General features: G+C 46.5%; 1 protein-coding gene across 18 annotated transcripts in view; it reads right to left on the reverse strand.

Moving 5' to 3' along the window:
• Positions 1–22,668: 22,668 nt before the first annotated feature.
• The window catches only part of SLC39A11 (solute carrier family 39 member 11), a 441,622-nt gene continuing 437,345 nt past the window's right edge, over positions 22,669–26,945 (reverse strand). For all 18 annotated transcript variants that reach the window (XM_078374526.1, XM_035301656.3, XM_054256431.2 and 15 more), the window contains 2 exons: positions 25,780–25,938; positions 22,669–24,352 (listed from right to left, as the gene is read on the reverse strand). In XM_078374526.1, coding sequence (XP_078230652.1) covers positions 24,274–24,352; positions 25,780–25,938 — 238 coding nt within the window. In that variant the 3' untranslated portion in view covers positions 22,669–24,273. The remainder of the gene's footprint in view (positions 24,353–25,779; positions 25,939–26,945) is intronic.

The following is a 26,945-nucleotide window of genomic DNA, read 5'->3' on the forward strand; positions in this document are numbered from 1 at the left end:
AATGTTTTTTATTTTTTGTAGATATGGGGTTTGGTATGTTGCCCAGGCTGGTCTCAAACTCTTGGACTCAAGCAATCTATCCATCTTGGCCTCCCAAAGTGCTGGGATTACAGGCATGAGTCACCATGCCCAGCCCAAAACAAAATGTTTTAATTGGCAAATAATAATTGTGCATATTCCTGGGGTCCATGGTGATGTTTCCACACATATAATGTACAGTGATCAGATCAGGGTAATTAGCATATCCATCATCTCAAATACTGATCATTTCTTTGTGTCAGGAACATTCACTATCCTCCTTCTATCTATTTGAAACTATATTTTATTGTTAACTATAGTCATCCTACAGTGCTAGAGAAGACTAGAACATATTCCTCCTATCGAGCTGTTGTTTTGTATGGATTTCAACAAACCACTGTAAAGTAAAATGAGTTTCTCTCTGGAAAGGGAGAAACCAAGTCGCAGAGAAGTTAAAGGAGACATCTGCCAATGAGGAGCATGGAGTGCTGGGAGCAGCTTGGAGCTGAGGAGCTAACCCATAACCAGGAGGAGGCCCTGAGAGGTGGGGAGAAGGATGCGCCTGGGCTTGGCTGAGAATGGCTGAACCTCAGCACTAAGCCTCTTCCATCTCCCGTGACTTTGGGCTTTGGGAAATGACCCATGGGTCTGACCCTCTAAAGTTGGATTCCAATCCTGCCCTGGGCTCTAACTCACTCACTGTGTGGCCTGGGGCAAGCTATCCAGCCTCCCTGGGCCTCCATTTCTCTGTTTGTGGATCACCTGCCTGACTTCCCAAGAATCACCGTGAAAGAGAGCCTTGGAGTTCCCCAGAGAAAGGATGTATCATTATACGTTATGTGGCCACCACCTTGCAGGTGAACCCCAGAAGAGTGGCTTGGTAGTTTTTTCTCAAATAAATTCCACAAAGAGGAGGCATATTATAACAGAAGTGTATTGGATTTGGAATCACAACACTGGGTTCCAGTCCCGATTTGCTATTTAAAAGTCACCCATCGTCTTTTTATGGGTGATAAAAGCAAGCTACGGTCTTGCTTAAGAATGAATCATAATCCTTGCCTTGCACAGGAGGACCAAATCAGTCAGGAATGCAACCACATCAGTCACCTGGAAGGCACATATGCCTCTGCAGAGGAAGGGGTGAGGTGCAGGGTCTCTGCCCAAACATCAGTTCAGTGGCGACTGAATTCACTGGGATGAAACTGATGAGGATGGTGGTAACGATGCTCTAAAGCACCCGAGATTTCTCCCGGTTCCCTCAGGAAAGCCCCACTCTGAGATCTGGGACCACCACTCCCAAATCCCTGCCCAGGATTATTTCCTTTTCCGAGGGCATCTAGAGGACAAGCACCTTCTGATCGGAATGTTTTCCAAATACTCAACATCTGGAAAGAGCTGTTACAAAGGCCCCTTTGTGTAGCCGGGAAATGGGCTGGCAATAAAACAGGGCCAGACCCCATTGAGCTGGGAATGGCAATGGGGAGAGGGTGAGTGAGAGAGGAGCAGCGCAGAATGGCCTGGGAGGAGGACCTGTGAGAGCAAGGCCGCCAAGAGGGGTGTCCGGGCAGCAACAGAGAGTGGTCATTGCCTATCCAGCGCTTTCTATGTGCTTCACGTATAGTGCCATATTTATGTAAAAGAAAGTTTCCGCAGTGGTCACAGTGAAGGACGAAGATGTATCTGAAGTGTGGTGGGAAGATGGAAGAATTCACTCAACAGTAGAATATTTTTCAGGTCTTGACAGAGAAGGCAGGAAAACCGTCCCTGCTGGAGTGTTAAAAGGTGACAACGCCCCAACCCTGTTTCTAACCTACATAATCCTTAGAGCCATGTGCTCTGAAAGCAGGTCCAGGTGCCCACACAGGAGCTCCTGTCCCTTTGTTCCAGCAGGTGTCTGTGTGGCTGTGTGCATGCCCTTAGGGGCTTATGGGACCTATAAGAACAGATGATGCAGTGCCATGATTCTTCCTGTCTGTTCTGCCACAATCAAGCAATGCTCTGCCCTTCCTTGTATGCCCCCCCGGGCCGCCCCAAGGCTGTCTGAAAACACAAGGGAGCTCTCTTGATGGAAACTTCTTGGGAGGCTGCAGGCCTAGTATGCAAAGTCCCTTCCCCAAAGCCAGAAAGCCCTATGCTGTTTCCTTCAAAAAGTTTCTGGAAATCAATTCAGGCAGCTCTTGCAGAATCTCAGAATCTTGGGGCTGGAATGAATTTCAGGAATCCAACTGCAAATGAGCAGTGGATGGACCACCTGCTTTAGACTCCACAAGGGGGCTTGTTAAACACGCAGAGTCCCAGACTGGGTCACAGAACCACCCAGTGAGCGGGGATAAGGAGTTGGAGTCCAGAAATCTGCATCTGGTAAACCCTACGGGTGATTTTTTTTATGCACATTCAAGTGTGAGAAGTATTGATCCAAATCCTGACCCAGCCTCCAGGACAGCAGCACTCGCTAAGGTGAGGCACATGGCTGTTCTTCCCATTCTTTTTTTTTTTTTTTTTTTATTGCATTTTAGGTTTTGGGGTACATGTGCAGAGCATGCAATACAGTTGCATAGGTACACACATGGCAGTGTGGTTGGTTTGCTTTCTCCCCTTCACCCACATTTGGCATTTCTCCCCAGGCTACCCCTCCCCACCTCCCCTCCCACTGTTCTTCCCATTCTTAAACGTACCTAAGGCTGCAGACATTTCCGTCAGCATTCAGAAAGGCTTTCTCAACTTTCTCTTTTGATATCTAATCTTAGCTTTCTGAACATGCTCCTTGCATAATTTAATGAGCACAAACTATCTACTGGGTGATTTCATTGCATGTTGCCTTTTTACTATTCATGACACCTTTGAGTCACATACAGTTGGAGGCAGCTGGAAAGGGAGGGGAAAATAGGAAGAAAGGAGGTCCTGGGAAAAGAAGGGAAAGGCAGAGAGGAGAGAAGACATTCCCTTATCTCCTGCCTTTGGGAACAATAAGCCGACTTTATTGGTGTGTCCTGGTCATTTTTACAACCAGAGCAGATAGAGTGTCACTGAAACTCAGAACTGCCACATTTGGAAAAACTACATTTTGCTAATTTTTCCAGACTCCCCAGGCCATATGACATCTTTCTGACCAATCAGATGTTATAGGAAGTCAGCTCAGATGCTTCTAGGAAACCTTAGGCTTACATAAAAAACAGAAGGCATGCAGCTGGTACTACCCATGCCTTCTTCCAGCCTTGGGCAGTGCATTAGTTTTCTAGGGCTGCCATAAAAAATTATCACCCTTTGGTGGCTTAAAGCCCCAGGATCTCATTATCTCAGAGTTCTGGAGGCTAGAAATTTAAAACCAAGGTGTCAGCAGGACTATACTCCCTCCAAAGCCTCTAGGGGATAATTTTCCTTGCCTCTTCCAGTTCCTGATGGTTCCTGGCTGACATGGTTTGGCTGTGTCCCCACTCAAATCTCATTTTGAATTATAGCTCCCATAATTCCCATGTGTTGTGGGAGGGACCCAGTGGGAGGTCACTGAATCACAGGAACAGGCTTTTCAGATCTCGTGATAATGAATATGTCTCCTGAGATCTGATGGTTTTATAAAGGGGAGTTCCCCTGCACAGGCTCTCTTGCCTGCTGCCATGTAAGACGTGACTTTGCTCCTCATTCACCTTCTGCCATGACTGTGAGGCCTCCCCAGACATATGGAACTGTGAGTCCATTAAACCTCTTTTCTTTATAAATTACCCAGTCTCAGGTATGTCTTTATTAGCAGAGTAAGAACAGACTAATACACTGGCATTTTCTGGCTTATGATGACATCATTCCAATCTCTGCCTCTGTCTTCACATGGCCTTCTCCACCGTGTCTTTGTGTGTCCTTCTCTGTCTCTTATAAGGACACAGTCCCGGAGGCCCACTCTAATCTCATATGAGCTCATCTCAATCCTTACCTTAACTACATCTGAAAAGATCCTATAAAGTCACATTCTGAGGTTCCAGGTGGACATGGATTTTGGTGGGGGACACTATCCAATCTACCACAGACAGGGACATTGTACTAGTCCATTCTCATGCTGCTATAAGGGCATACCTGAGACTGGCTAATATATAAAGGAAAGAGGATTAATGGATTCACAGTTCTGCAGGGCTAGGGAGGCCTCAGGAAACTTGTAATCATGGCAGAAATGGAAGCAAGCATGTCCTTCCTCACCAGGCGGCAGGAGAGAGAAGAATGAGTGCCGAGTGAAAGGGGATGCCCCTTATAAAACCATCAAATCCCATGAGAACTTATTCACTATTATGAGAACATCATGAGGGAAACTGCCTCTATGATTCAATTACTTCCTACTGCATCTCTCCTATGACACGTGGGTATGATGGGAACTACAATTCAAGATGAGAGTTGGATGGGGACACAGCCAAACCATATTAGACATGATTTACAGAGCCACAGAAGCCTGAGCGGTAGCAGGAGGACAAAAATATGCTAAGAAAGGCAGAGACAGCAAAGGCTAAACGTCAAGACTCTGAGCTGAGCCGTGAGCTGTCAGGTCTGGAAAGAGCACAATAAAAGCAGTGTGGTTCACACTGGCTGTGGAGTCTCCCAGACCTGTGTTTAAATCCCAGGTCGCTATCAGTTTTAGGAGGGAAACCCAGAGTAGTTATCTCATGGCTCTAAACTTTAACCTCTTTGAAAACTTTATTTGAGGAATACACAAGATGATACACTCAATAATTCACTCACACTCCTTGTTCCTTACCTAAGAGCAGCAATTTTGCCTTACTTATTTTTATATCTCTTGTGTATGATACACAATATACAGTAATTCATATTTGTGGGCCCAGAGTAATCAGCCAAACATTTGTTATGTGTGAGTAGCTACTTTAAATATTACTAGTCTTCAGTTTCTACCAGTGAAATACAGGGATTTGTTGGGCCTGGGTTACTGGAGTGTTACTGAGATGATAAGCAATTAAAAAGTAGAAAGGCAGCTGGGCACAGTGGCTCATGCCTGTAATCCCAGAACTTTGGGAGGCCAAGGTGTATGGATTACCTGAGGTCAGGAGTTTGAGACCAGCCTAACCAACATAGATAAATCCCTTCTCTACTAGTAATACAAAAATTAATTGGGTATCGTGACACATGCCTGTAATCTCAGCTACTTGGGAGGCTGAGGCACGAAAATCGCTTGAACCCAGGAGGCAGAGGTTGCAGTGAGCTGAGATATCGCCATTGTACTGCAGCCTGGAAAATAAGAGTGAAACTCCATATCAAAGAAAAAAAAAATACCTAGGAAGGCTTCCGGTTCAACATGGTAGATGAAGTATGCATGTGTGCCCCCACCCCAATCTCATATTAAATTACAATCCCCAGTGTTGAGGGTGGGTCCTGGCGGGAGGTGACTGGATCATGGGGGTGGATTTCTGATGAATGGTCTAGCACCATCCCCCTTGGTACTGTCCTCATGATAGTGAGTGAGTTCTCATGAGATCTGGTCATTTAAATGTATGCAGTATCTCCCCACTGTGCTCTCTTGCTGCTCTGGCCATGTCATGTGACTGCTCCCCGTCACCTTCTGCCATGATTGTAAGCTTCCTGAGGCCTCCCCAGAAGCTGAGCAAATGCTAGCATCACACTTCCTGCATAGCCTGCAGAACCATGAGCCAATTCAACCTCTTTTCTTTATAAATTACAGTCTCAGATATTTCTTTCTTTCTTTCTTTTTTGAGATGGAGTTTCGCTCTTGTTACCCAGGCTGGAGTGCAATGGTGTGATCTCGGCTCACCGCAACCTCCACCTCCTGGGTTCAGGCAATTCTCCTGCCTCAGCCTCCTGAGTAGCTAGGATTACAGGCACGCGCCACCATGCCCAGCTAATTTTTTTTGTATTTTTAGTAGAGACCGGGTTTCACCATGTTGACCAGGATGGTCTTGATCTCTTGACCTCATGATCCACCCGCCTCGGCCTCCCAAAGTGCTGGGATTACAGGCATGAGTCACCGCGCCAGGCCCAGATATTTCTTTATAGCAATGCTTGAATGGCTTAATAGAACATGATCCTTTCCACTCCTTCCCTAAGCCTTTTAAATGAGAGTAAATGAAATTAAAAAATTTAAAAAAAGTCAGAAAGACAAGGAGAATGAGAGCGGAGAGGACAAGAGAGGGTTTTGAAAGTCAGCAGCTCTCTCTTCCTCGGTGCTACCTATGGAGGTGGCAGCCAACTCCTACTCAGTGTCGTGGCTGCCCTCAGACGCCTCGTGAAGCCCAGGATCGTCAAAAAGAGAACCAAGAAGTTCATCTGGCACCAGTCAGATCCATATGTCAAAAATAAGTGTAAACGGCGGAAACCCAGTGGTACTGACAACAGTGTTCATAGAAAGTTCAAGGACTGCTCAACATTGGTTACGGGAGTAACAAAAAAACAAAGCACGTGCCGCCTAGTGGCTTCCAGAAGTTCCTGGTCCACAATGTCAAAGAGCTGGAAGTGCTGCTGATGTGCAACACATCTTACTGAGATGGCTCACAATGTTTCCTCCAAGAACCACAGAGCCATCCTGGAAAGAGCAGCTCAGCTGCTCTCAGGGTCACCAATCCCAATGCCAGGCTGCACAGCAAAGCACACGAAGAGATAGCTCATGCACATGTTTATTTGTGTTTAAATGAACCCATAAAAACTGCCTGGAAAAAAAAAGAAGAAAAGTCAGCGACTGATTTAGCTGAGTAAAAAAAGTTGGGCTGGGTGCGGTGGCTCACACCTGTAATCCCAGTACTTTGGGAGGTCCAGGAGGGCAGATCATGAGGTCAAGAGATCGAGATCATCCTGGCCAACATGGTGAAACCCCATCTCTACTAAAAAATACAAATATCTCTTGTGTATGATACACAATATACAGTAATTCATATTTGTGGGCCCAGAGTAATCAGCCAAACATTTGTTATGTGTGAGTAGCTACTTTAAATATTACTAGTCTTCAGTTTCTACCAGTGAAATACAGGGATTTGTTGGGCCTGGGTTGTGGTGTGTGTGCCTGTAGTCCTAGCTGCTTGGGAGGCTGAGGCAGGAGAATTGCTTGAACTTGGGAGGCGGAGTTTGCAGTGAGCCGAGATCGTGCCACTGCACTCCAGCCTGGCACCTGGCAACAAAGTGAGACTCTGTCTCAAAAAAAAAAAAAGTTGAAATACAACTGACTACAGAGGAAGAGGCCATGCAAGGTGGCCAACCCACGCCTTGACACGCCAGGAGGCAAGGATTGGATGGAGTCACCCGTTGTCTCCGAAGGCAGTGTGTGCAATGGGGCAGGGAACAGCAGGCTTCCTTGAGAGTCTGTACCAAGCTGCTGGAGCTCCTGATCCCCAGCACACCCCCACCCTATGCACCAAGCAACTCCTCCTCTGCCACAACAGGAGACAAAACTGAACCAGGGAGAGTCCAGATGTGGGGATTGCATAGGGCAGGGGAAACACAAGGACCAGAAGACAGGGGAACTAAAGAAATGTTTACATGCCCCTTCACCTAGTGTGCTCTCCAAATGTTAAAGACAAACTTACAATTTACCCATGAGAACCATCTGGATTCCTCTGTGATAAGACAGATCATCCCAAGAGAAAGCCCCAAAGATAGTGATAGTTGACAGTCTTCAATGAAAAGTTGAATCTCTCCCTAAGTGCCCTACAGCGAGATTTACCAGCTGTCTGATCCCATCTACCTCCACCCCTACATCCAGAGTGTTCAATGGGGCAAGCATCATCAGGCAGTCAGAGAAAATTCTCAGTAGAAAAGACAGAGACTAAAATAAAAAAATGTGTGGGACAGTGGGGTGGGAGCAGAGAAGGAAAAAGAAACCTGGAGAAAATAGGGAGCAAAATAAAACAAATAAAAAAGATGACCTCCTTTCATGATTATCCCTGGATAGATACAAGAAAGTATTACATTCAAGAAATAAGAACAGAGGGCCACAAGAAGGAATGTTATGGCAACCAGAACTTTTAAAAATTACTAAGTTTCTCTTATTCCTTACTAAGAGAAATAGTAAAATAGAATGATGAAAAAGAAGATCAGACCAGGAGTTCCAAGATCCAATGAATAAGAATTCCAAAAGAGGAAGAGAAAAAAAAAATTGAGGAAAGGAAATTGTGAAATAAATAAGAAAGTGAATATGAGTTTCCACATTGAAATGGGTAATCAGGGACACAGCCGAATGAATTAAAGTAGACTCAGACCAATTTCATGACCCTGTGTCAAGGTCAATTTTATGACCCTGTGTCATGAAATTTCAGCTCCATTAGACATAAAATAACCTTCAAAGGAGGGAAGAAGGAGGTGAGGAAAGGAGAAAAAAGGACAGAGAGAGAGAAATTTCATGTACAAAAGAGAAGGAATCTGAAGAGTACTGAACAATTTAATAGCAACACACAAGATAATGTAATGGAGCATTAATATAAAATTTCCAAGATAAAGTGATTTTTCCACCTAGACGTCTATAGCAAACAAACAATCAATCAATTGTGACAAAATCATTTTAGGATATGCAAGTTCTCAAAAAATTTTCCTCCCCAGAAAGCTATGGAAGGATGTGCTCCATCGGAATGAGGGAGTAAATCAAGAAAAAGGAAGATTTGGGAGAGCCTGGTAGCAGAGTATTTCATTCAGAGATTGCCAAGGGTGGCATAAAACAGATCCCTAAGCAAAGAGACATTTATTTTGCTCAAATACAAGAAGTCCAGTGAGAGCAGTCAAGATGCAACAGTGCCATGATGACCCAGTGTGCCTAGTGCTGTCTGTCTGTCTTATCAGCACTGGTGTACAGATTCCATCCTCATGCTTGCCTCATGGTGCTGTGGTGGCTGTCCCATCTCTAGCTTTTCATCTGTATTCCAGGTGGGAAGAAGAATGCAACAAATGAGAAAAGAACCGCACCTACCTCAGAAAAAACAAAACTTTCTTGGAAAATTGTCAGCATCCTACTGCTTTTGTCTCCTTGGCCAGAACTGCATCACTCTCTAGCTGCAATGGGCTGGTAAATACAGTTTTTACGTTGGCCTATTAGTTTCCTATTGCTGTTGTAATAAATAACCATGAAGAGTGGTTTAAAGAAAAACAAATGTATTATCTTACCGTTCTGGAGGTCAGAAGTCTGAAATGGGTCTCACTGGGCTAAAATGAAGGTGTCTTTGGCAGGGCTGAGTGATTTTCTGGAGTTTCCAGGGGAGAATTTGTTTCTTCATCTCTTCCAGCTTCTAGAAGCCACCTGTATTCCTTGATTCATGGATCCGTCCTCTGTCTTCAAAGCCTTCAATGGCCAGCTGGGTCTTTCACACCTTGTATGACTCTGATGCATACTCTTCTGCCATGTTTTTACTTGTGATTACATCTGTCCATTGGGAGAATCTGGGGTCACCTCCCCATCTCAAGGTCGGCTGGTAAGCAACCTTAATTCCATTTGCAACTTTGAATCTCCTTTACCATGTAACGTAAGATAATCACAGGTTTTGGGGATTAGGACATGGACATCCTTTTTATTTTTATTTTTAATAGAGATGGGGTCTTGTTCTGTCACCCAGGCTGGAGCACAGTGGCACGGTTGTAGCTCACCACAGCCTTGAACTCCTAGTCTCAAGCAATCCACCCACTCTGGCCTCCCAAAGTTCTGGGATTATAGCCATAAACCATCACATCTAGCCTGGACAAAGACATTTTTAGGAGACCCTTATTCTGCCTACTTTCTACTATACCGGGCATAATAGATATAGTTGCAGCTTTATATAAAATCTGGTTCATTTTCTTTTTTGATTTGAGATAAAATCTAGCTCTGTCACCCAGGCTGGAGTGCAGTGGTGCCATCTTGGCTCACTGCAACCTCTGCCTCCTGGGTTTGAGCCAGACTCCCGCCTCCGTCTTCCAGATAGCTGGGACTGCAGGCACACACCACCATGCCCAGCTAATTTTTTTTTTTTTTTTTTTGTAGAGACGGGGTTTCACCATGTTGCCCAGGCTAGTCTTGAACTTGTGAACTCAAGTGATCCACCTGTCTTAGCCTCCCAAAATGCTGGGATTATAGGCATAAGCCACAGCCGCCGGCCTGGGTCATTTTATTTAGTATAAAGGGAAGTGTGAATTTAGGCAGGCACACCTGCTAAGAATTATGGTGTGGAAAGATGGGAGGAAGCAGGGGTCCCCAGAGGTACCACAGAGTCATTTCGCCAAACCCAGACTGAACCTCTGCTCTACTTCAAGTTACATGAGAGAAACCTACCCTTATTCGGTTAAGCCACTTCAGCAAGACTTGTGTTCCATGAAGACACACACAGCCTAAGGAAACTTTCATGCTTTAAGGTAAGAATTCAATAGATAACATTTAAAACCAAAACTGGGAGAAATGCCAGGACAAGCATGGTATTGGGAAGTAGGAGGTAAATATCAAAAGAAACATCTAAATCAGAATTTAAAGAGGTGCCCTGGGGAGCAGATTCAGAGTTGGGGAAGTGGAGGGCAGAGCATAGCTGACTTCCTTCAAAAATGGTTATCATGCCATTAGACTAAGTTTCATGTATCTGTTGTTATGCTTAATAAAAATCAATTTTTAATTTAAAGATGATGATAATAGTTTGGAGCACCTATAGCAATAAACTAGGAGGTGCAAAAAAAAAAAAAATCTACCCATGCAATTCCCCCTACCGGGCTGCATCGAGATGAAAAAGTCATGAAACGGTTTCTGCAGGGGCCACCGTGCAGAGTCAGGAGGTGACTGCACATTTCCCTTCCCCAGCGAGGGTGCCCAGCATTCTGCTAGCCCTCCTGAGCTATGAAGGGCAGGAAATTGGGAAAGAATTGTTTTCCTTCCTTAACAAGATCTCATTTTAGGAGCAGAACTCAGAAGAGCAAACTGAGAAAAGAAAAGTCAGGGGCTGGTTTCAGGAAGAGGAGTGACCATGGGCCCTTCCTTGGGCCATGTCTGTTTCTGTAAGCCTGGCTGTGGGGAACTTAGATCTTGATCATCCAGCATAGCTCTGGCACGCTGAGGGTGATACACCTGTCTCCACCGTCAGGCAAATGAGTGGGTTCGCAGGCAGAGGCCTGTCCTGCCAAACAATGCTCCCCTTTGTCCCTGCCCAGGGCTCAGGAGCCGCAAGGAAGCCAGATCCATCAGCACTTGTCAGAGCCCTCGATGTGTACAATGCAAGTTATGAGCCACACTCCCCGGCAAAGCCCCAGGCTTCCAGCAGGCAGCATTCACTGACACGCAATGTGTCACTCAGCCTTCTAAAAGCCAGGGGTGGGGACCCTTGCAAGGGCGGTGGGGGGACTGAGCTCTCATTCCCAGAAGCCAACCAGAGCCAGCCAAGGGGCCCCCAAGACTCTGACACATCATTTTCATAAAAGCAGCCCCAGGAGAGCACTGCATTAGGAAAAATCATTTCCCCATGCTGGCAGCAGGCTCTTCCGATGAGGGCTTTGGCAAACATCATGCACAACGAACTTGTGCAGTGCACGCCCTTGGCTGACGTGCCCGACTGCTTACGGGACAGCCCAGGGATGATGGAGGTTGGAAGTATAAATTCCCAAATGAGATTCCCTACAAATGCAACTCCACGCAGAAAGGGTCGCCTCCCCCCCAACTTCGTAGCCAGCAAGGTGGCAAGTTTTCCAGAAACAAGGGGATTTTGTGACTAAAAAGAAACTGGAAGTGGCCTGCGTGGACGCTGCCCATGCTATTGCGTGCATTTCTTGATGCCTCCTGCAAACCACTCTGGGCTGTCCTATTCTGTCCAGTCACCCCCTCCCTGCCTCCACCCTCCTACCACGTGCCTGCCAGTCACCAGGCCAGGAATACCACAAGCATCTTCTTCGGACACACAACCATTCCTCTGCAGACATCTAGACTGATGCCAGGAGGGGACGGAAGATGAGTGTGTGTTCAAAGCCCTCAGTCCCCTGGGGAGGGGTCACTGGCATGATCTGCCTTGGCTACCAGGGCAGGGCAAGTTCAGAGCTACAGTTAGTGCTGATTCAGCCACGCTCCCTAGGTCTCATTCCCTAGGATCCTCATAAGCCTAATTAAGGGCGTGAAATGAGCTAGTGAGTGAATTTTCAGAAAAGCACATGTTCCCTTAGAAATACAAGATATTTGAGTCAAATAGTACCAAGCAAGATTTTGTTGTTTTGGCCAAAGGCCACTGTTTAAAGGAAAGCAATAAAATATATGCAATATATAAATTCTATAAATTATAGTTGTAGAGTAAATGATAGTAAATTTATACAGTAAATTATAGTTATATAGTAAATTATATAGTGTAACTTTTTTGGTGTTATAATAGCATTGGAGTCATGTAAAAAAGAATGCTGTTCCTTCTCCAGATACATACTGACCTGTTTATGAATAAAATGACATGACATCTCTTTGCTTTTTAAATTTTTGGAGAGGATGGAGTCTTGTTCTGTTGCCCAGGTTGGAATGCAATGGCATGATATCAGCTCACTGCAACCTCAGCCTGTGGGGTTCAAGCCATTCTCCTGCTTCAGCCTCCTGAGTAGCTGGGATGGCAGGCCTGCACAAGCACACCCCACTAATTTTTGTATTTTTAATAGAGATGGGGTTTTGCCATGTTGGGCAGGCTGGGCTTGATCTCCTGACCTCAAGTGATCTGCCTGCCTTCGCCTCCCAAAGTGCTGAGATTACAGATGTGAGCCACTGCACCTGGCATGTTTGTTTTTAATAACAAGGAGGAGGAGGGAGGTGAAAAAGGCAGAACTAGCCAAGGGCTGATGGTTGTTGGACTATGTGATGGGATATGAGGGTCCATGACTCCATGCTGTTTGCTTGAGCATAGGTTTGAAATTCTCCATAATGTAAGGCTGAACAAAAACACATTTTAAAGATCAAGACCGAGTAAAGAATACATCAGTAAGCGTACAAACTTATGCATGCCTTGCAGAACAAATGATCAGATCTGGCCTTGCCTTGAAATTGTAGTGGCTAAAACAGATTTGGTTTTACTTTTTTGTAACCAGATAGCAAGAAGGTTGAGGAAGTGCCTGTGGGTGTCAGACAATAAACCACTCACTGGCTTTTGGGTTTTGTTTTTTAAACAGGGTCTCACTGTGTTGCCCAGGCTGGCCTTCTGTTTTTGGTAGGATTCCAGAGCTAAACCTAGAGAAATTTACTCTCAAAATATTTCTGCTGTAGTATCAGACTTACGTCTAACAAAATTAGTGATCAGATGGAAGGCTGACTATCCCTAAACACAGGATACAGTTTGATCAAGGCAGTAGGTATGGTTTAAAAGGACAGACTGGGACAGGTGGACGCAGTATCTCTCACCTGTAATCCCAGCACTTTGGGAAGCCCAGTTTGGGTGAATAACCTGAGGTCAGGAGTTGAGGTCAGGAGTTCAAGACCAGCCTGGTCAACACGGCAAAAACCCAGCTCTACAAAAAATACAAAAATTAGCCAGGCGTGGTGGCATACACCTGTAGTCCCACCTATTGAGGCAGGCGAGTCGCTTGAACCTGGGAGGCTGAGGTTGCAGTGAGCCAAAATCACACCACTGCACTCCAGCCGGGGTGGCAAAGCAAGACTGTCTCAAAAAAATGAAAAACAGAAATAAAAGGACAAACTGGTCCAGTATAATGGCTGGCAACAATCTCTTATAATCACCTGGTCCGGTAAGGTGAAGCATCCCAAATAAACTCAAGGATATTTTTATTACTTTTGTGTGCTATTTGAGAGAGCCGTAATTCCATTTTTAGCTGGTACATGTTCGAGCTAATGTTATCCACTTAATCTTTTCCTCTGGCTATTTTGGTTCTTAGCAGATTGTACTGGTTGAGATTAAGAGTAGAGGTAATATCAAAACCACCAGTTCAGCACCTGAATTGTTACAGACACATCCACATGCATAGATGCTCTTTCCTTCTGATTGGCAAGATCTTAACCTACTTCTCAACTGATTTCAGTATCTAACACCCGGGCCTGGCTCAATTCCTTTCTACACCTGCCAAGAAAATCTAAGTGGATGATGAGGCTGACCAATCTATAGGTCACCGGCAACACAGGAAGTCAGTGGCCTGCAAAGAGCTGGGCACCAGGTGTTATGGGTAATATTCTCAGGGCCCAACACGGGTGGCACCAGCTTCCCTGACCAATCAAAGGAGGCAGGAAATGGAAGCTGAGCTCACAGTGGGAGAAAGCTGGGTGTGGGTGGTAGTGGCAGCTCTGGGCAGAGAAGGGTGTGTTTCTGAGGGCGCCTTGTACCCTACCTGTTCGCTGCACCTTTCCAAACCACAAAGCGCTGCCTGCACTTCCCTGACAAGGCTGATCACAATCTGCCACGCTATCGGCATTGTCATCTCTTACAGATGCACATTGAGTGCTCTGAATTCTGAGGACGCTCCCCTGAGGAATCTTGCCTTTTCCCAGAGCCATGCTGCTTGCCCATCCAGGCATGTGGCAGCACCCTGCCACAGCGATGCCCCAGGTGCCAAGCTGCATGCCTGCCACCTCCCCTCCCTCCTGTTTCCTCATCCTGCCTCTTCTCCCCCAACCTTGAGCCTCGGAAGGAGGCTGAACGATCCGCCTGTTTTCATTCTTGTCTTTTGCAGCTGGGAAATGACTCTTCAGAGTGACAGAGCCCATGTAGGAAAACACCCACACCTGACCCTCCCTTGAACGTTGAGAGCGCTATCTGCCAGCCAGATGCTGCCACTGTTTCCTGAGGACTAAGAGACATGGCTCTTTGCCTGGTGGAGACGTGAGGACGATGATGGGAAACAGGCATACTGGCATCGGGGGTTTTCAGGTTTGGAAAGAGAGGATTTTACTTTTCAGCACCTGCCAGCCTGATATGTTTGCCAAGAATTCTACACTAAACAAACACACATGCTTACATCACCCCTCCTCCCAGGCAGGCATCACCCAGTGGGGAAGAAAACAGCTCCCAGGAAGGCGGATGATAGGGGTTCGTGAACCTTCCTGGTTTCCAGGGCATGATCCATTTTAATCTCCACCAGAGGACTTAAAAGTCTATTCTGTCAATATCTCCCTTACTGGGAAAATCTAGATCCCAAAGCAAGAAAACTAAGGCTTAATTTTGACTTAGAAGATTGTTGTTGTCTTATAATAAGTTTTGAATATGTAGTGTGTGTGTATATATATTATTCACTACATATATAAATAACATATTTATATATTTAATATAATGTATATTATATATTTTAATATAACATAATATACAATTATATATTAAAATATATTTAAATTATATAATTATACATATGTATTTTAATATATAAAATGTATATTTTAATGTATAGGTAAATAATACACATGTATATACAAATGTATATATAAATATTTATGTATATATTTAGATTTGAAAGCCTTGGGAGACATGTAGGTCCATATCCTCTTGTAGATATCTTAGTGGGATTCTGGCTTTTGGTTATTGTTTCCCCCGTGTTTCCTATTCCCTTTCCTTCTCTCTTTTTTTTTTTTTTTTTTTTTTTTTGAGATAGAGTCTCATTCTGTCAGCCAGGGAGGAGTGCAGTGGTGCAATCTTGGCTCACTGTAACCTCTGCCTCCTGGATTCAAGCAATTCTCCTGCCTCAGCCTCCCGAGTAGCTGGGATTACAGGTGCCCACCACCACACCCAGCTAATGTTTGTTTTTGTTTTTTTTAGTAGAGACAGGGTTTCACCACGGCTGGTCTCGAACTCCTGACCTCATGATCCTCCCACCTTGGGCTTTCAAAGTGCTAGGATTATAGACAAATTTATTCCTTATGCATTTGGGGTCGTCCTTACTGCTGCGTCTGATCTCCGTTGGCTGGAGCCAGACCTCGCAATCTAAACTAAAACCTGATTGGCTAACAACTTAAGACTTTTCTAAACAGGTAAAAGCAATGGAGAGCTGGGACATGCCTGTGAGCACGTCCAGCACAGATATCTTGGTGAAAGTACAAGGACATAGAATGTAATACGTGCCTGTAAGCGTGGCATGTCTAACAGTTACATAGGATAGGGCTTAACAAAGTTATTAGCACACTTATTCTTTAACAACAAAGAAAACTTTAAAAAGGAACTTTTCTACTTCCCACAAGGAAGAAGGCCAGTGAGAACTGTATTATCATTGTGGCTCATAGTGCACCAGAGAGTGGAGGCTATATCAGAAAAGGCCCTGCATGATTTCCAAACTGATCTTTTGATTTGGGGGAGGACCACGGGCTGTGGGATGCTGGGATACAGCTCCAAAAATTCACCCTCTGCAAAGAATCACACACATTTCCTTGGGCCCACACAAACCAGTTGCTCTTCTGTTACAGGAAAAGGGGTCTGAATCAGACCCCAAGAGAGGGTTCTTGAATCTTGCGCAAGAAAGAATCAGGGCAAGTCTTCAGTGCAAAGTGAAAGCAAGTTTATTAAGAAAGTAAAGGCATAAAAGAATGGCTACTCCATAGACAGATAACCATTCTTATGGTTATTTCTTGATGATATGCTAAACAAGGGGTGGAGTACTCAGGCCTCCCTTTTTAAGACCATGGAGGGTAACGTCCTGACGTTGCCATGGCATTTGTAAACTGTCATGGCACTGGTGGGAGTGTAGCAGTGAGGACCATTTTAGTTTTGGTGGGTTTTGGCCAGCTCCTTCACTGCAACCTGTTTTATCAGCAAGGTCTTTACGATTTGTATCTTATGACGACTTCCTATCTGATCCTGTGACTTAGAATGCCTTAACTGTCTGGGAAGGCAGCCCAGTAGGTTTCAGCCTATTTTACCCTATTTAAGATGGTGTTGCTCTGGTTCACACGCCTCTGACACTTTCTGCTCTGGAACCAACGCACATCTTCCATGCCTTGGGGCAGAGGGCACTAGCCTCCTACCCTGAGGATTCTTGAAGGTTTGAGGTCTGAGAAGCCCCCATCGGGGACCTCTGAGGTCTCAGTGACAGCCCCTGAGGACAGACGGTGGCTCCCCAGGACCCCTTTCCTTTTAAGAGTCCAGGCACTTTCACAAGGTTGAGAGCCAGGTCAGAGAGCAGGAGAGAATCCAGAGGTAGGTTCAGGGTTACTGTTTTATTCAGCCCTGCATGGCCAGGCCGAACCTCCCGCATCCTGCTGGAAGGAGGAGGGAGACAAGTCTAGTTCTTTCCAGGGCAGGAAAGAAAAACACATTGTGGGCTGGGTTCCTCCTGCCTCTGAACACACCGCCACCCCCTCTCCCAGTTGCTGGGCTGGGCTGAGTGGGAAGATGAAGGAAAAGTGAATTAACTAAATGGGGTTCCTGCAGTGGCTGGGAAGTCTCTAAACCCCGGAGCACCTCAGGCCTGCTGCCCTGATTCAGAGGTGAGGTTACTTTAAGCCAAGGAAGTCTGGGCTTCGGGGACCCTCACTCTCAGGCCCCCTTCCAAAAAATCCCTGCACCTAAGTTATGTAATAAGACTTCTGTATTATTTTTTCCCAAAGGGCGCTCCCCATGTTGTATACACTTCTGGCTCCCAAATCTGGATTCACCCCGGGAAGGGACAAACTGGGGGCAGCCGCCCACAGACCGCCGGAATGGGGGCAGGGGTGTCCGACAGGCCTCGGTATTGCCAACCCAGGTAACAGTGGTCGCCTCTTGCGTCCCTCCCCGTCAAGGGCGTATCGCCTCCCGTATGCAAAGCCCGGGCACCGCCGCGAATCCCGCCCCCGCCCGGCGCAGGTAAACAGCCGCCCACCGCCCGCCCTACAGGACCGCCCGCGGACCTGTCCCCGGCGCCACGCCCGGCGCCCCGGGGAGGCCCAGCCCGCAGGCCCCGCCGACTTGGCGTCGCGCCCCGGGAACGTGCGCCCGGGCTTGCAGCCCGGCCTCACCTGGCCCCAGCGCGGAGCCGGATCACACCTGCCTGCTGGGTGAGCCCAGGCTATTCGCGGAGGAGAAGGGACAGGACCCGGGAAGGGACGTCTGTGGCTTAGAAAGACCCTCAGGCAGTGCCAGGCGTGGGGTGAGCTGATGAAATTCCCGGAGCTGTATAATTCACACCGCAGATTTTTGCCTTTGCCTCAGTCTAAAAGGAATGGGAAAGAAGAGCCGCTGGGCTCTCATTTGCTTCCAACTTGCACAGAGTCAGCCCCCAATTATCCGGGAGGAGAGGCGAGCAGGGCGTTGCGCGCGAAGCCGCAGCTGCAGGCGAGGCGCTGGGGAGCCCGATTTCTGCGTCCTGCCCTCCACGCACAGCCAGAGCCCACCCTGCCTCTGCGTCCCGGTCCTCACGGGTAGAGTCAGGACAATAATATCTAACTCAGGGGAGATTCAAGGAAGTGGTGAGGGCGGAAAGTCCCCAGCCTGGTAGAGTGAATACCTGAGCAATGGCCTTTGGGTCCGTCTTCAGCAGAGCAGGATGAAGATGTCTTCTTTTAGGACCCCACAGAAAATATCCAGACGCTGCCACCTGCCCCCACCTCTCTACTTCTCATCATACCAGTCACCTGGGTCCTTTTTTTTTTGAGAGGAAGTCTCGCTCTGTTGCCAGGCTGGAGTGCAGTGGCTCGATCTCAGCTCTCTGCAACCTCTGCCTCCCGGGATCAAACGATTCGTCTGCCTCTGCCTCCCTAGTAGCTGGGATTATAGGCCCGCGCTACCACGCCCAGCTAATTTTTGTATTTTTAATAGAGGGGGTTCACCTCGCTGGTCAGGATGGTCTCGAGCTCTTGGCCTTATGATCCGCCTGCCTCTACCTGCCAAAGTGCTGGGATTACAGGCGTGAGCCACCACACCTGGCCAGGCAGTCCTGTTAAGCTATGCCACACAGCTTAAAGAAAGACACTGGCAAGCTCAAATCCCGAAGTTACTGGCTGAAGGAAGAGACTTAAACCAAGCCAAGGGCTTCCTATGGCAGTTCTGAAATACCCTCTTCCCTCTTGAGTCCATACAACTGAGAAAATAGAAGGGCTGGATGCTGTAGCTCAGGCCTATCTATAATCCTAGCATTTTGGGAGGCCAAAGCAGGCAGATCACTTGAGGTCAGGAGTTTGAGACCAGCCTGGCCAACATGGTGAAAGCCTGTCTCTTCTAATAATACAAAATTAGCTGGGCACAGTGGTGCACACCTCTAGTCCCAGTTACTCTGGAGGCTGAGGCACAAGAATCACTGGAACCTGGGAGGTGGAGGTTGCAGTGAACTGAGATTGTGCCTTTGCACTCCAGCTGGGGTGACAGAGCAAGACTGTCTCAAAAACAAAAACAACAACAAAAAAAGTAAAACCAAAGGGAAAATTCAATCTGGAGGCCAAATTTCTACACTGGTAAAATCATGGCCTTACTAAAGAAATCTGGAGCATTAATCAGGAAGGGGCGAGACCCAGAGAATCAAAATGGAGATAAATGAGAGGATCTGGAAAACCTGAAGTTCTCTCAATCAGCAGTCCTCAAAAAGCCTCCTTTGTTTCAGTGGAAACCCTCTTCTCCAGTCTTCTGAAGCACTCCGTAAAGACACTACATTTCTTTGCCTCCTTTGCAGTCACCTGTAAGAGCAAGCCAGTTCTCAGGCATCACCCTCGACCATCTCCAGAATGGACAATTAGATCCCAGCACTTCAGAAAGGAGGACAGTGGCAAACTCAAACCAGTGAGGATGAGGATTAGAAACCAACATGATTTTGGGACTTGCCTAATTGAGGGTACTTAATAAATTGGTGGAAGGTCATCGTTTTACATTGATCTGATGTTGTTGACATACGTTGCAGAGATTCTGGATTGATTGTGTTGGCATGAGAAGATGGGAGTGACTCTGAGTTGGACTGACCACTGGACACCAAGTGATTATTATCCCTAATGTATTACATGTCATTTGTGACCCGAGCTGTCCATCATGTGCTGGGTCATCTAACACACTCATAAAATCCCATTACCAACTGGAAATGACTTACATGGGACTAGTGTCTACACCAGGTCCTAAAGGCACAAGTACATCAGATGCACAGGTAGCTCATTCCCTGTGTGCCTACGCCTGACCCTATCAATCTAACACTGGCCTCAAAGGGGATTTCCCAAGAACCAGTGACTAACAGAGGAAAAACCACTGAGCCTCATTTACAGGTAGCTTCACACCATACACTGGCTTACCTTCTAAATAGATGACTGTGATGTTATGGTTCAGTGAAGACAGCAGGTGAGAGGGAGAATCTCCTGGGGAGGGGAATTTGATGGACATAACTCTGTGTTCACTTTGCTTGGAAGGAAAGGAAGTTTGGCGCAAGGAGCTACACCAGTTTCCGAGCAGTGTAGATGGGGGATTCTGCTCAACTGGTCACAGACTCGAAAGAAGCATGACTGGAGGTTCGACGAAGAGGAGAGGTGTGGGAACACACACACGGCTTCACTTCCCAGAAAGGGCGAAATTTGAAAATGTTTGTTGCTTGAGTAAAACATCATCCAAAATACCCACTATGGCAAGAGCTAATAATAATGAACTGAACCAGGCCATCTGCTTATGTGTGGTGATTTCTTTCTCCAGGCACATCATTGCTTCCTCAACTGATTCGTGAGCAGAAATGACTGTGCTGGGAATGCAGGAGCTGTGATAGATTCAACCACTTTGGCTTTCCATGATCAGTGCAGACCTGGCCTCTGAGTGCAGAGGGTCATCACTGACTACCCCTGACCCCTGCAACGGGCCAGACTCCAGGGACACCATGGACTACTTAGCTGCAGACTGATAACTTGGGACCTCTTCCATTATGGGAAGGGCAGTGATTTCTTCTCACTGAAATGGGCTCGTATGTCTGAATTTGGAATTGACCTCCCTGCCTGTAGATCATCAGTGGCATGCTCTACAAAATTGCTTCTAACCACAGAATTCACTTTACAGTGAATGAGGGAAAGCAATGGGTGAGAGCCTTGCCAATGGATCCTGTCATCCAGAAGCATTAATCTGTATTCAGCTGTGACATGATTTACTGAAGATTTCATTTCAGGACTGAGAGACGATCATACCTAAGGAGGTTGAAATATCATCCTTTAAGATGCTGTTTGTTCTAGACTAGGGAACATCACGTGGTGCCATTTCTCCCACAGCCAAACTAAACAGGTCTGGAGGAAGGGGAAGTAGGGATGGTGTGACTTCCATCCTACTGAATGACTCTCTCTTCAACTTTTTCTTTTTAGCAATTTTAGTAACCAGGAAAGGAAGGTTGCACCATTGGGGCAGCTGGCCATGGGGTGGCTCCCTTTGGAAAGGGGATATAAAGCGTTTGTATGAGTGATGGTTCCATTCAAGTAGACACTTTTTTTTAAAAGGTGAAATTTGGGGAATTAGAGTATATATAGATGTTGAGCTGAAAAAGGGTGATACAGCAATAGTCTGGACATGTTGGCTAGCCACCTGGAATTTCACATGCCATTAGGTAAAAAAAAGTGGGTTAACAAGGCTGGCAGCAGTGACTAGTCCTGGGAAAGTGCTGCTATACCACAGTGTACAGGCCAGGGTAGTGGCTATGAATGAAATTCAAGTGATCCTCTCAGCAGTCTCCTCCTCCTCCTCTTCCAGGGGTGGGAGTTAAAGGAAGACGGTGCCATCGTGCATATAGGCAGGGCCACGTTGGTCTCTGTGCCCTTAGAGTCAGGGCTAGTAGATTACACCCCATTCATCTGAGGTACTGGCTGAAGACAGCATGCTTGGAATGGAAACTGGAAGAGGGAAATGTAAACATCATCCAGGGTCTCTTGTACTTCCTGTGTTGTGTGTATCCTGAAATATGTTAACTCTCTCTCTTTGCTCTCCCTTTATTGGTTTTATTGTATATGGGTTGCACAGTTATGTTTAACTTTACACTTCAGCTCAAAGATACAGAATAAGGAGATAGGCTTGTTACCCACTGGAGGAGGGGTATCCATTACTCAGAGACCCTGAGTACAGGAGTTGAAAGACATTGGGGTAACTCCCATTGGGCAGGAGATGAAGTTTTGATTATATGAGGAATAGCTACATGTTTTAAGCAAGAGTTTTTTATTTAAGTGAAACTAGAGGAATTAGAGTATATGATGATATTGAACAACAAAAGAGTAAGGCTGTAATGAACTTAACAAACCTTTTTTTTTTCTATTTTGGTTCTGTACTGTATGAACTCATTCCAAAATTTGGAAAATCCACCATTATGTGAGTCTTGGGAAGGGGCAAGATCATCTAGTTCAGGGGCATAGGATCTAAGTTCTGGCAGCTGGATGTCCTGATCCAGAACTTTGAATGTGGAGCCAGGACACAGGATCGAGGTCACTGTAGTTTGTTCTTGTGGCAGTAATGGTGGTGGCATCAAGGTACAGCAGTTTCATTAGTGGTGTCCAGGATCTAGGGACCAGCTCTGGGGGCCGTGGCATCTAAACCAAGTTCTTCTCCAGATATGAGTGGGTCATGTCCCCAGACCTCTGGCTTTCTTGGATACAACCCATTTTCAAGCCTGATTCTCCTAAAAAGCCTGCTGCAAGTTCCCTACTAGCCTTTCATTCATTTCCTTTTCTGTTTAAGTAAGCTGCTGTTGGATGCTGTTGTTGCAACCAAGAATCTGACTAGCCCTTCCCATCTGAGCTCCTTCCTTCTCTCTCCTGGTGTTGGGTCAGGGAGGTATCAGTTCCAACTTTAGTAGCTCTTATAATGATCATCCTTGCAAAGAAGCAGCTTTGAGAAGGACTGAACGTAACACAGGTCATCCACAACATCTCCTTTATTGAGATTAATCACAGTTATGAGGTCTCGTCCATCAGAAAGCACAATCTGCATTATGTAGAACTACATACAAGGACATAAAAATAAAACACACATACACCACACCAGTTAATCTCAACCAATCAAACCTCTGAATGTGTCTTCAATTTTGATCATCAGTGCTTTGGAAGAACATATCCAGACCCAGCCCAAGGTTGGCCTTTGGGGTCCGATAGCATTCACAGAGCAGGAGATTCACCCTTGGAAGCAACTGAATGTGTAAACTCTGAGGGCGGACACTGACAACCGCAATGCCTGCATACCTGGCTCCGGGGCTGCCTGCCTTCCAACAGAGCCCAAAGTCCCATGTGTTCCTTTCATTAATGAGGACGGCAGGCCTTATCTATGTTTGAAGTGGACAGGCCATTGTTAGCCCTGTTGGAGAAGCTATGTATGAAGGAGTAGGCTGGCTTCTGGTCTAGTTCAACTCATTCTTTATAGGAATATTTCAGAATGACAAGTTGGCTAAAATTTACTTAAAAGGGGAAATGTAAAATTTTCTATTCTTTTCCTATCCCCTTCTTCCTTTCCCATCCTAAGCCCTCTGCCAAGGCCTGTTGCAGCTCAAACTAGTTTTTGGTCAGGTTACAAGTTACCAAATGGTCAACAGGGAAGGACCCATTGCAGACTCCAAAAGTCTTTCATTCACTTGGGTTAACTGAAGTGGCTCCTTCTTTTGGTAAATGAAGAGTCTGAGTTCTAGCAGTTTGCTGGTGTCTCCAAGTCTCTTAGAAAAATGATGGCTATAAACTTATCAAAATAAATGCCTAGGAAATTTGGAAAGCACGACAAACTGCTTTGCTCCTGGAATCCATTGAGAGCAGAGGGCTCTGATCAAGCCCACACTCTGTCTTCTTTCCACAGGGCTCACTGTGAGTTCACAGCTGTTCTCATCTCCTTTCCTTCAATAATGTCAATCTTTGCCTTAAAAAAAGCCAGACTAGCCAATGTCCTTCCCTTTGTCTGTGTCCCCCTCCCATGTAGTATCTCCTTGGGAGGAGGTAGAGGAAGGCGTGCTCCTCTCTGGGCTGGCTCAGCCTTGAAAAGTAGCTTGCTATCTTTATGATGCTCCAGTTACAGCATTCTAGATGGGGAGAGGCTCAGCAGGGAGGGAGCAGGAAGGATGGAGGAAAGGTGAGCTGGCCACTCTGCCCTGAGTCACTAGGCCACCAAAATGCTTAGAAGATGTCTCTTGGTAGCTCACTTCTGTAGGTGACCTTGAGGAGTTGGGAGGGAGACAGAGGGTCCCAAAGCAGAGATTTCCCTGATCTGAAGCTCCTTGATAATCCCACTGAAGAGAGAGTCTATTCAGTAGCCAAAACAAAAATCTGTATTTCCATGACAACTTTAAATTCCCCATAAAATCAAAACCTCCCTCAAAGCAAAGTAAAAGTGGTCCTATTATAATCAGAGTCGATCAGGATAATGAGATGAAGAAGACAGAAAGGAAAACAAGTTTTAATGTGAAGAAAGAGGCTTGTGGTCCCGTAGAAGCCAACCACTGCCATTCCCTTGCGTGGCCTTTCCTGGGGTCTGAAGCTTCTCAGTCCTAGCCCAGGCCGACGTCCAGTGACATCATCACTACGAATCCCAGGATGGAGGCCCAGGATGCTAGTTTCCCATTACCACTGGAAGGGAAGGACAGAGAGAAAAATAAGACCTTAATGTCCCCAGAGGCCATGGCTAGGCTGAAAGTATCCACTGCAACGTCCAGTTCCAAGAGAAAGCACGCTACTCTCAACAGTGGTAACATTTACTGGGGCTCACTATGTGCCGGGCCAACTGCTGAACTCAGGGAACCCCAAAAAGCAACCTCAGGAAGTCAGTATCATAATTATCCTTATATTACAGGTAGGGAAACTGAGGCAAAAAGAAGTCACTTGCCCAAGGTCACCTATGATGGTTCTGTGGTGTATGCTTGAGTAATAAGGAGTGGTGATTATTTCTTAAAGATATTATTTAATTTGGCCTAGAAAACTAGCTTCAAAATTATTCTATAAAAACCAAAACAGGCCGGGAGCGGTGGCTCACGCCTGTAATCCCAGCACTTTGGGAGGCCAAGGTGGGCAGATCACCTGAGGTCAGAAGTTTGAGACCAGCCTGGCCAATATGGAGAAATGCTGTCTCTACTAAAAATGCAAAAATTAGCTGGGTGTGGTGGTGGGCACCTGTAGTCCCAGCTACTTGGGAGGCTGAGGCACAAGAATCACTTGAACCCGGGAGGTGGAGATTGCAGTGAGCTGAAATGCACCCCAACCTGGGCGACAGAGGGAGACTCTGCCTCAAAAGGAAAAAGAGACAAAAAAACCTAAAATGAAACCAAGGAAACCCTTGTTCCCACCCTCTGACACCTGGCTTAAAGCAATGAGGACATGCCTGTATCACCTTGAATGACATTTTAGAGCTCACCTCTCCGCTCTTTCCAGCCCCAGAGAACTGAGAGAGAGGATGAGAGAGAATATAGAAAAATGACAGTCTACTGCATCCAGAACAAGGGGCAAGTGTGTATGCCACTACCTGGTGTCGCCTCATTTATTGACCGACCTGCCCTTTGCTGCTTTTCTTTTCTTTCTTTCTTTTTTTTTTTTTGAGACAGAGTTTTGCTCTTGTTACCCAGGCTGGAGTGCAATGGCACGATCTCGGCTCACCACAACCTTCGCCTGCTTGGTTTAAGCGATTCTTCTGCCTCAGCCTCCCCAGTAGCTTGGATTACAGGCATGCGCCACCATGCCTGGCTAATTTTGTATTTTTTTTTTAGTAGAGATGGGGTTTCTCCATGTTGGTCAGGCTGATCTCGAAATCCCGACCTCAGGTGATCCTCCCACCTCAGCCTCCCAAAGTGCTGGGATTACAGGCGTGAGCCACCACACCTGGCCTGCTGCTTTTCTTTCAGTTTCAGAGAGCACAGTTCAGGAGGGAGTGGGAAGGATCTTGGGAAGGGGCAGATGGAGGTGGAATAAGGAAGGGAGAAACAAATGAAGAAAGAGCACATCCCAAGGCTGGGGGCCCAGCAGGGACCGGGACAGGGATAGACAGGGAGGGAAAGTTCTCCAACCTGATCTGGGCTTCAGGGATGATGTCATCCATGACCACGTAGACCATGGCACCGGCAGCAAAGGCCAGAGCATAGGGCAGGATGGGCTCAGCCAGCACCACTGCAAAGGCACCGAAGACCCCAGCCAGGGGCTCTACCATGCCACTCAGCTGCCCGTACCTAAGGAGAGAACAGAGATATTTACCCCTGCAGGGGGAGGCAAGCAGACGCTTCACGAGCCCAGACGGTGGACTTAACCTCAGCACATGATGCGTGTCATTCTACAACACAGCAGAGCAATGGCACATCATTGCTCTGTTGTTAGTTAGTGAGTTCGTTTGTTTCGTTTTGTTTTTTTGAGACAGAGTCTTGCGCTGTCGCCCCGGCTGGAGTGCAGTGGTGCTAGCTCCACTGCCTGCAACCTCTGCCTCCTGGTTCAAGTGATTCTCCTGCCTCAGCCTCCCAAGTGGCTGGAACTACTGGCACCCACCACCATGTCTGGCAAATTTTTGTACTGTTAGTAGACATGGGGTTTCACCATGTTGGCCAGGCTGGTCTCGAACTCCTGACCTCAGGTGATTCACCTGCCTCTGCCTCCCAAAGTGCTGGGATTACAGGCGTGAGCCACTGTGCCCGGCCACATAATTGTTTTTTAAGCACCTCTTTCTCCTTCCCAAACAGTTATAGTAGACCCTCAACCCCCAATTATCTTTAGGGTTTTAAGTTTCCTGCATGGCCTTTTAAAAATAATAGCATTATTGAGATAGAATTCACATACCATATGACATGTCCATTTCATGTATCCAGTCCTGTGGTTTTCAGTGTAACTGCAAAGCTGTGCAGCCACCGTCTCTATCTAATTCCAGAACATTTTCATCACCCCGAAACAAACCCCACAAACACTTGCCACCCCCCTCCCATTCTCTCCCTCCTTCCAACCCCTGGCAATCACGAATCTACTTTTTTTCCTCTTCTGGGTATTTCATATACATGGAATAATACATGATATATGGTCCATTTTGACTGGCTTGTTGACCTAGCACACTGTTTTTGGGTGTATCCATGTTGCAGCATGGATCAGCACTTCCTTCCTTTTTATGGATGAGTAACATCACGTTGCATGGCCACATACATGTTAGGGACCCACCAGCACTGGAGGCCTACACTGTCTTCTGACTGACGGGACA

The sequence above is a fragment of the Callithrix jacchus genome, chromosome 5 (genome assembly GCF_049354715.1).
Source record: "Callithrix jacchus isolate 240 chromosome 5, calJac240_pri, whole genome shotgun sequence".
Lineage (NCBI taxonomy): Eukaryota > Metazoa > Chordata > Mammalia > Primates > Cebidae > Callithrix > Callithrix jacchus.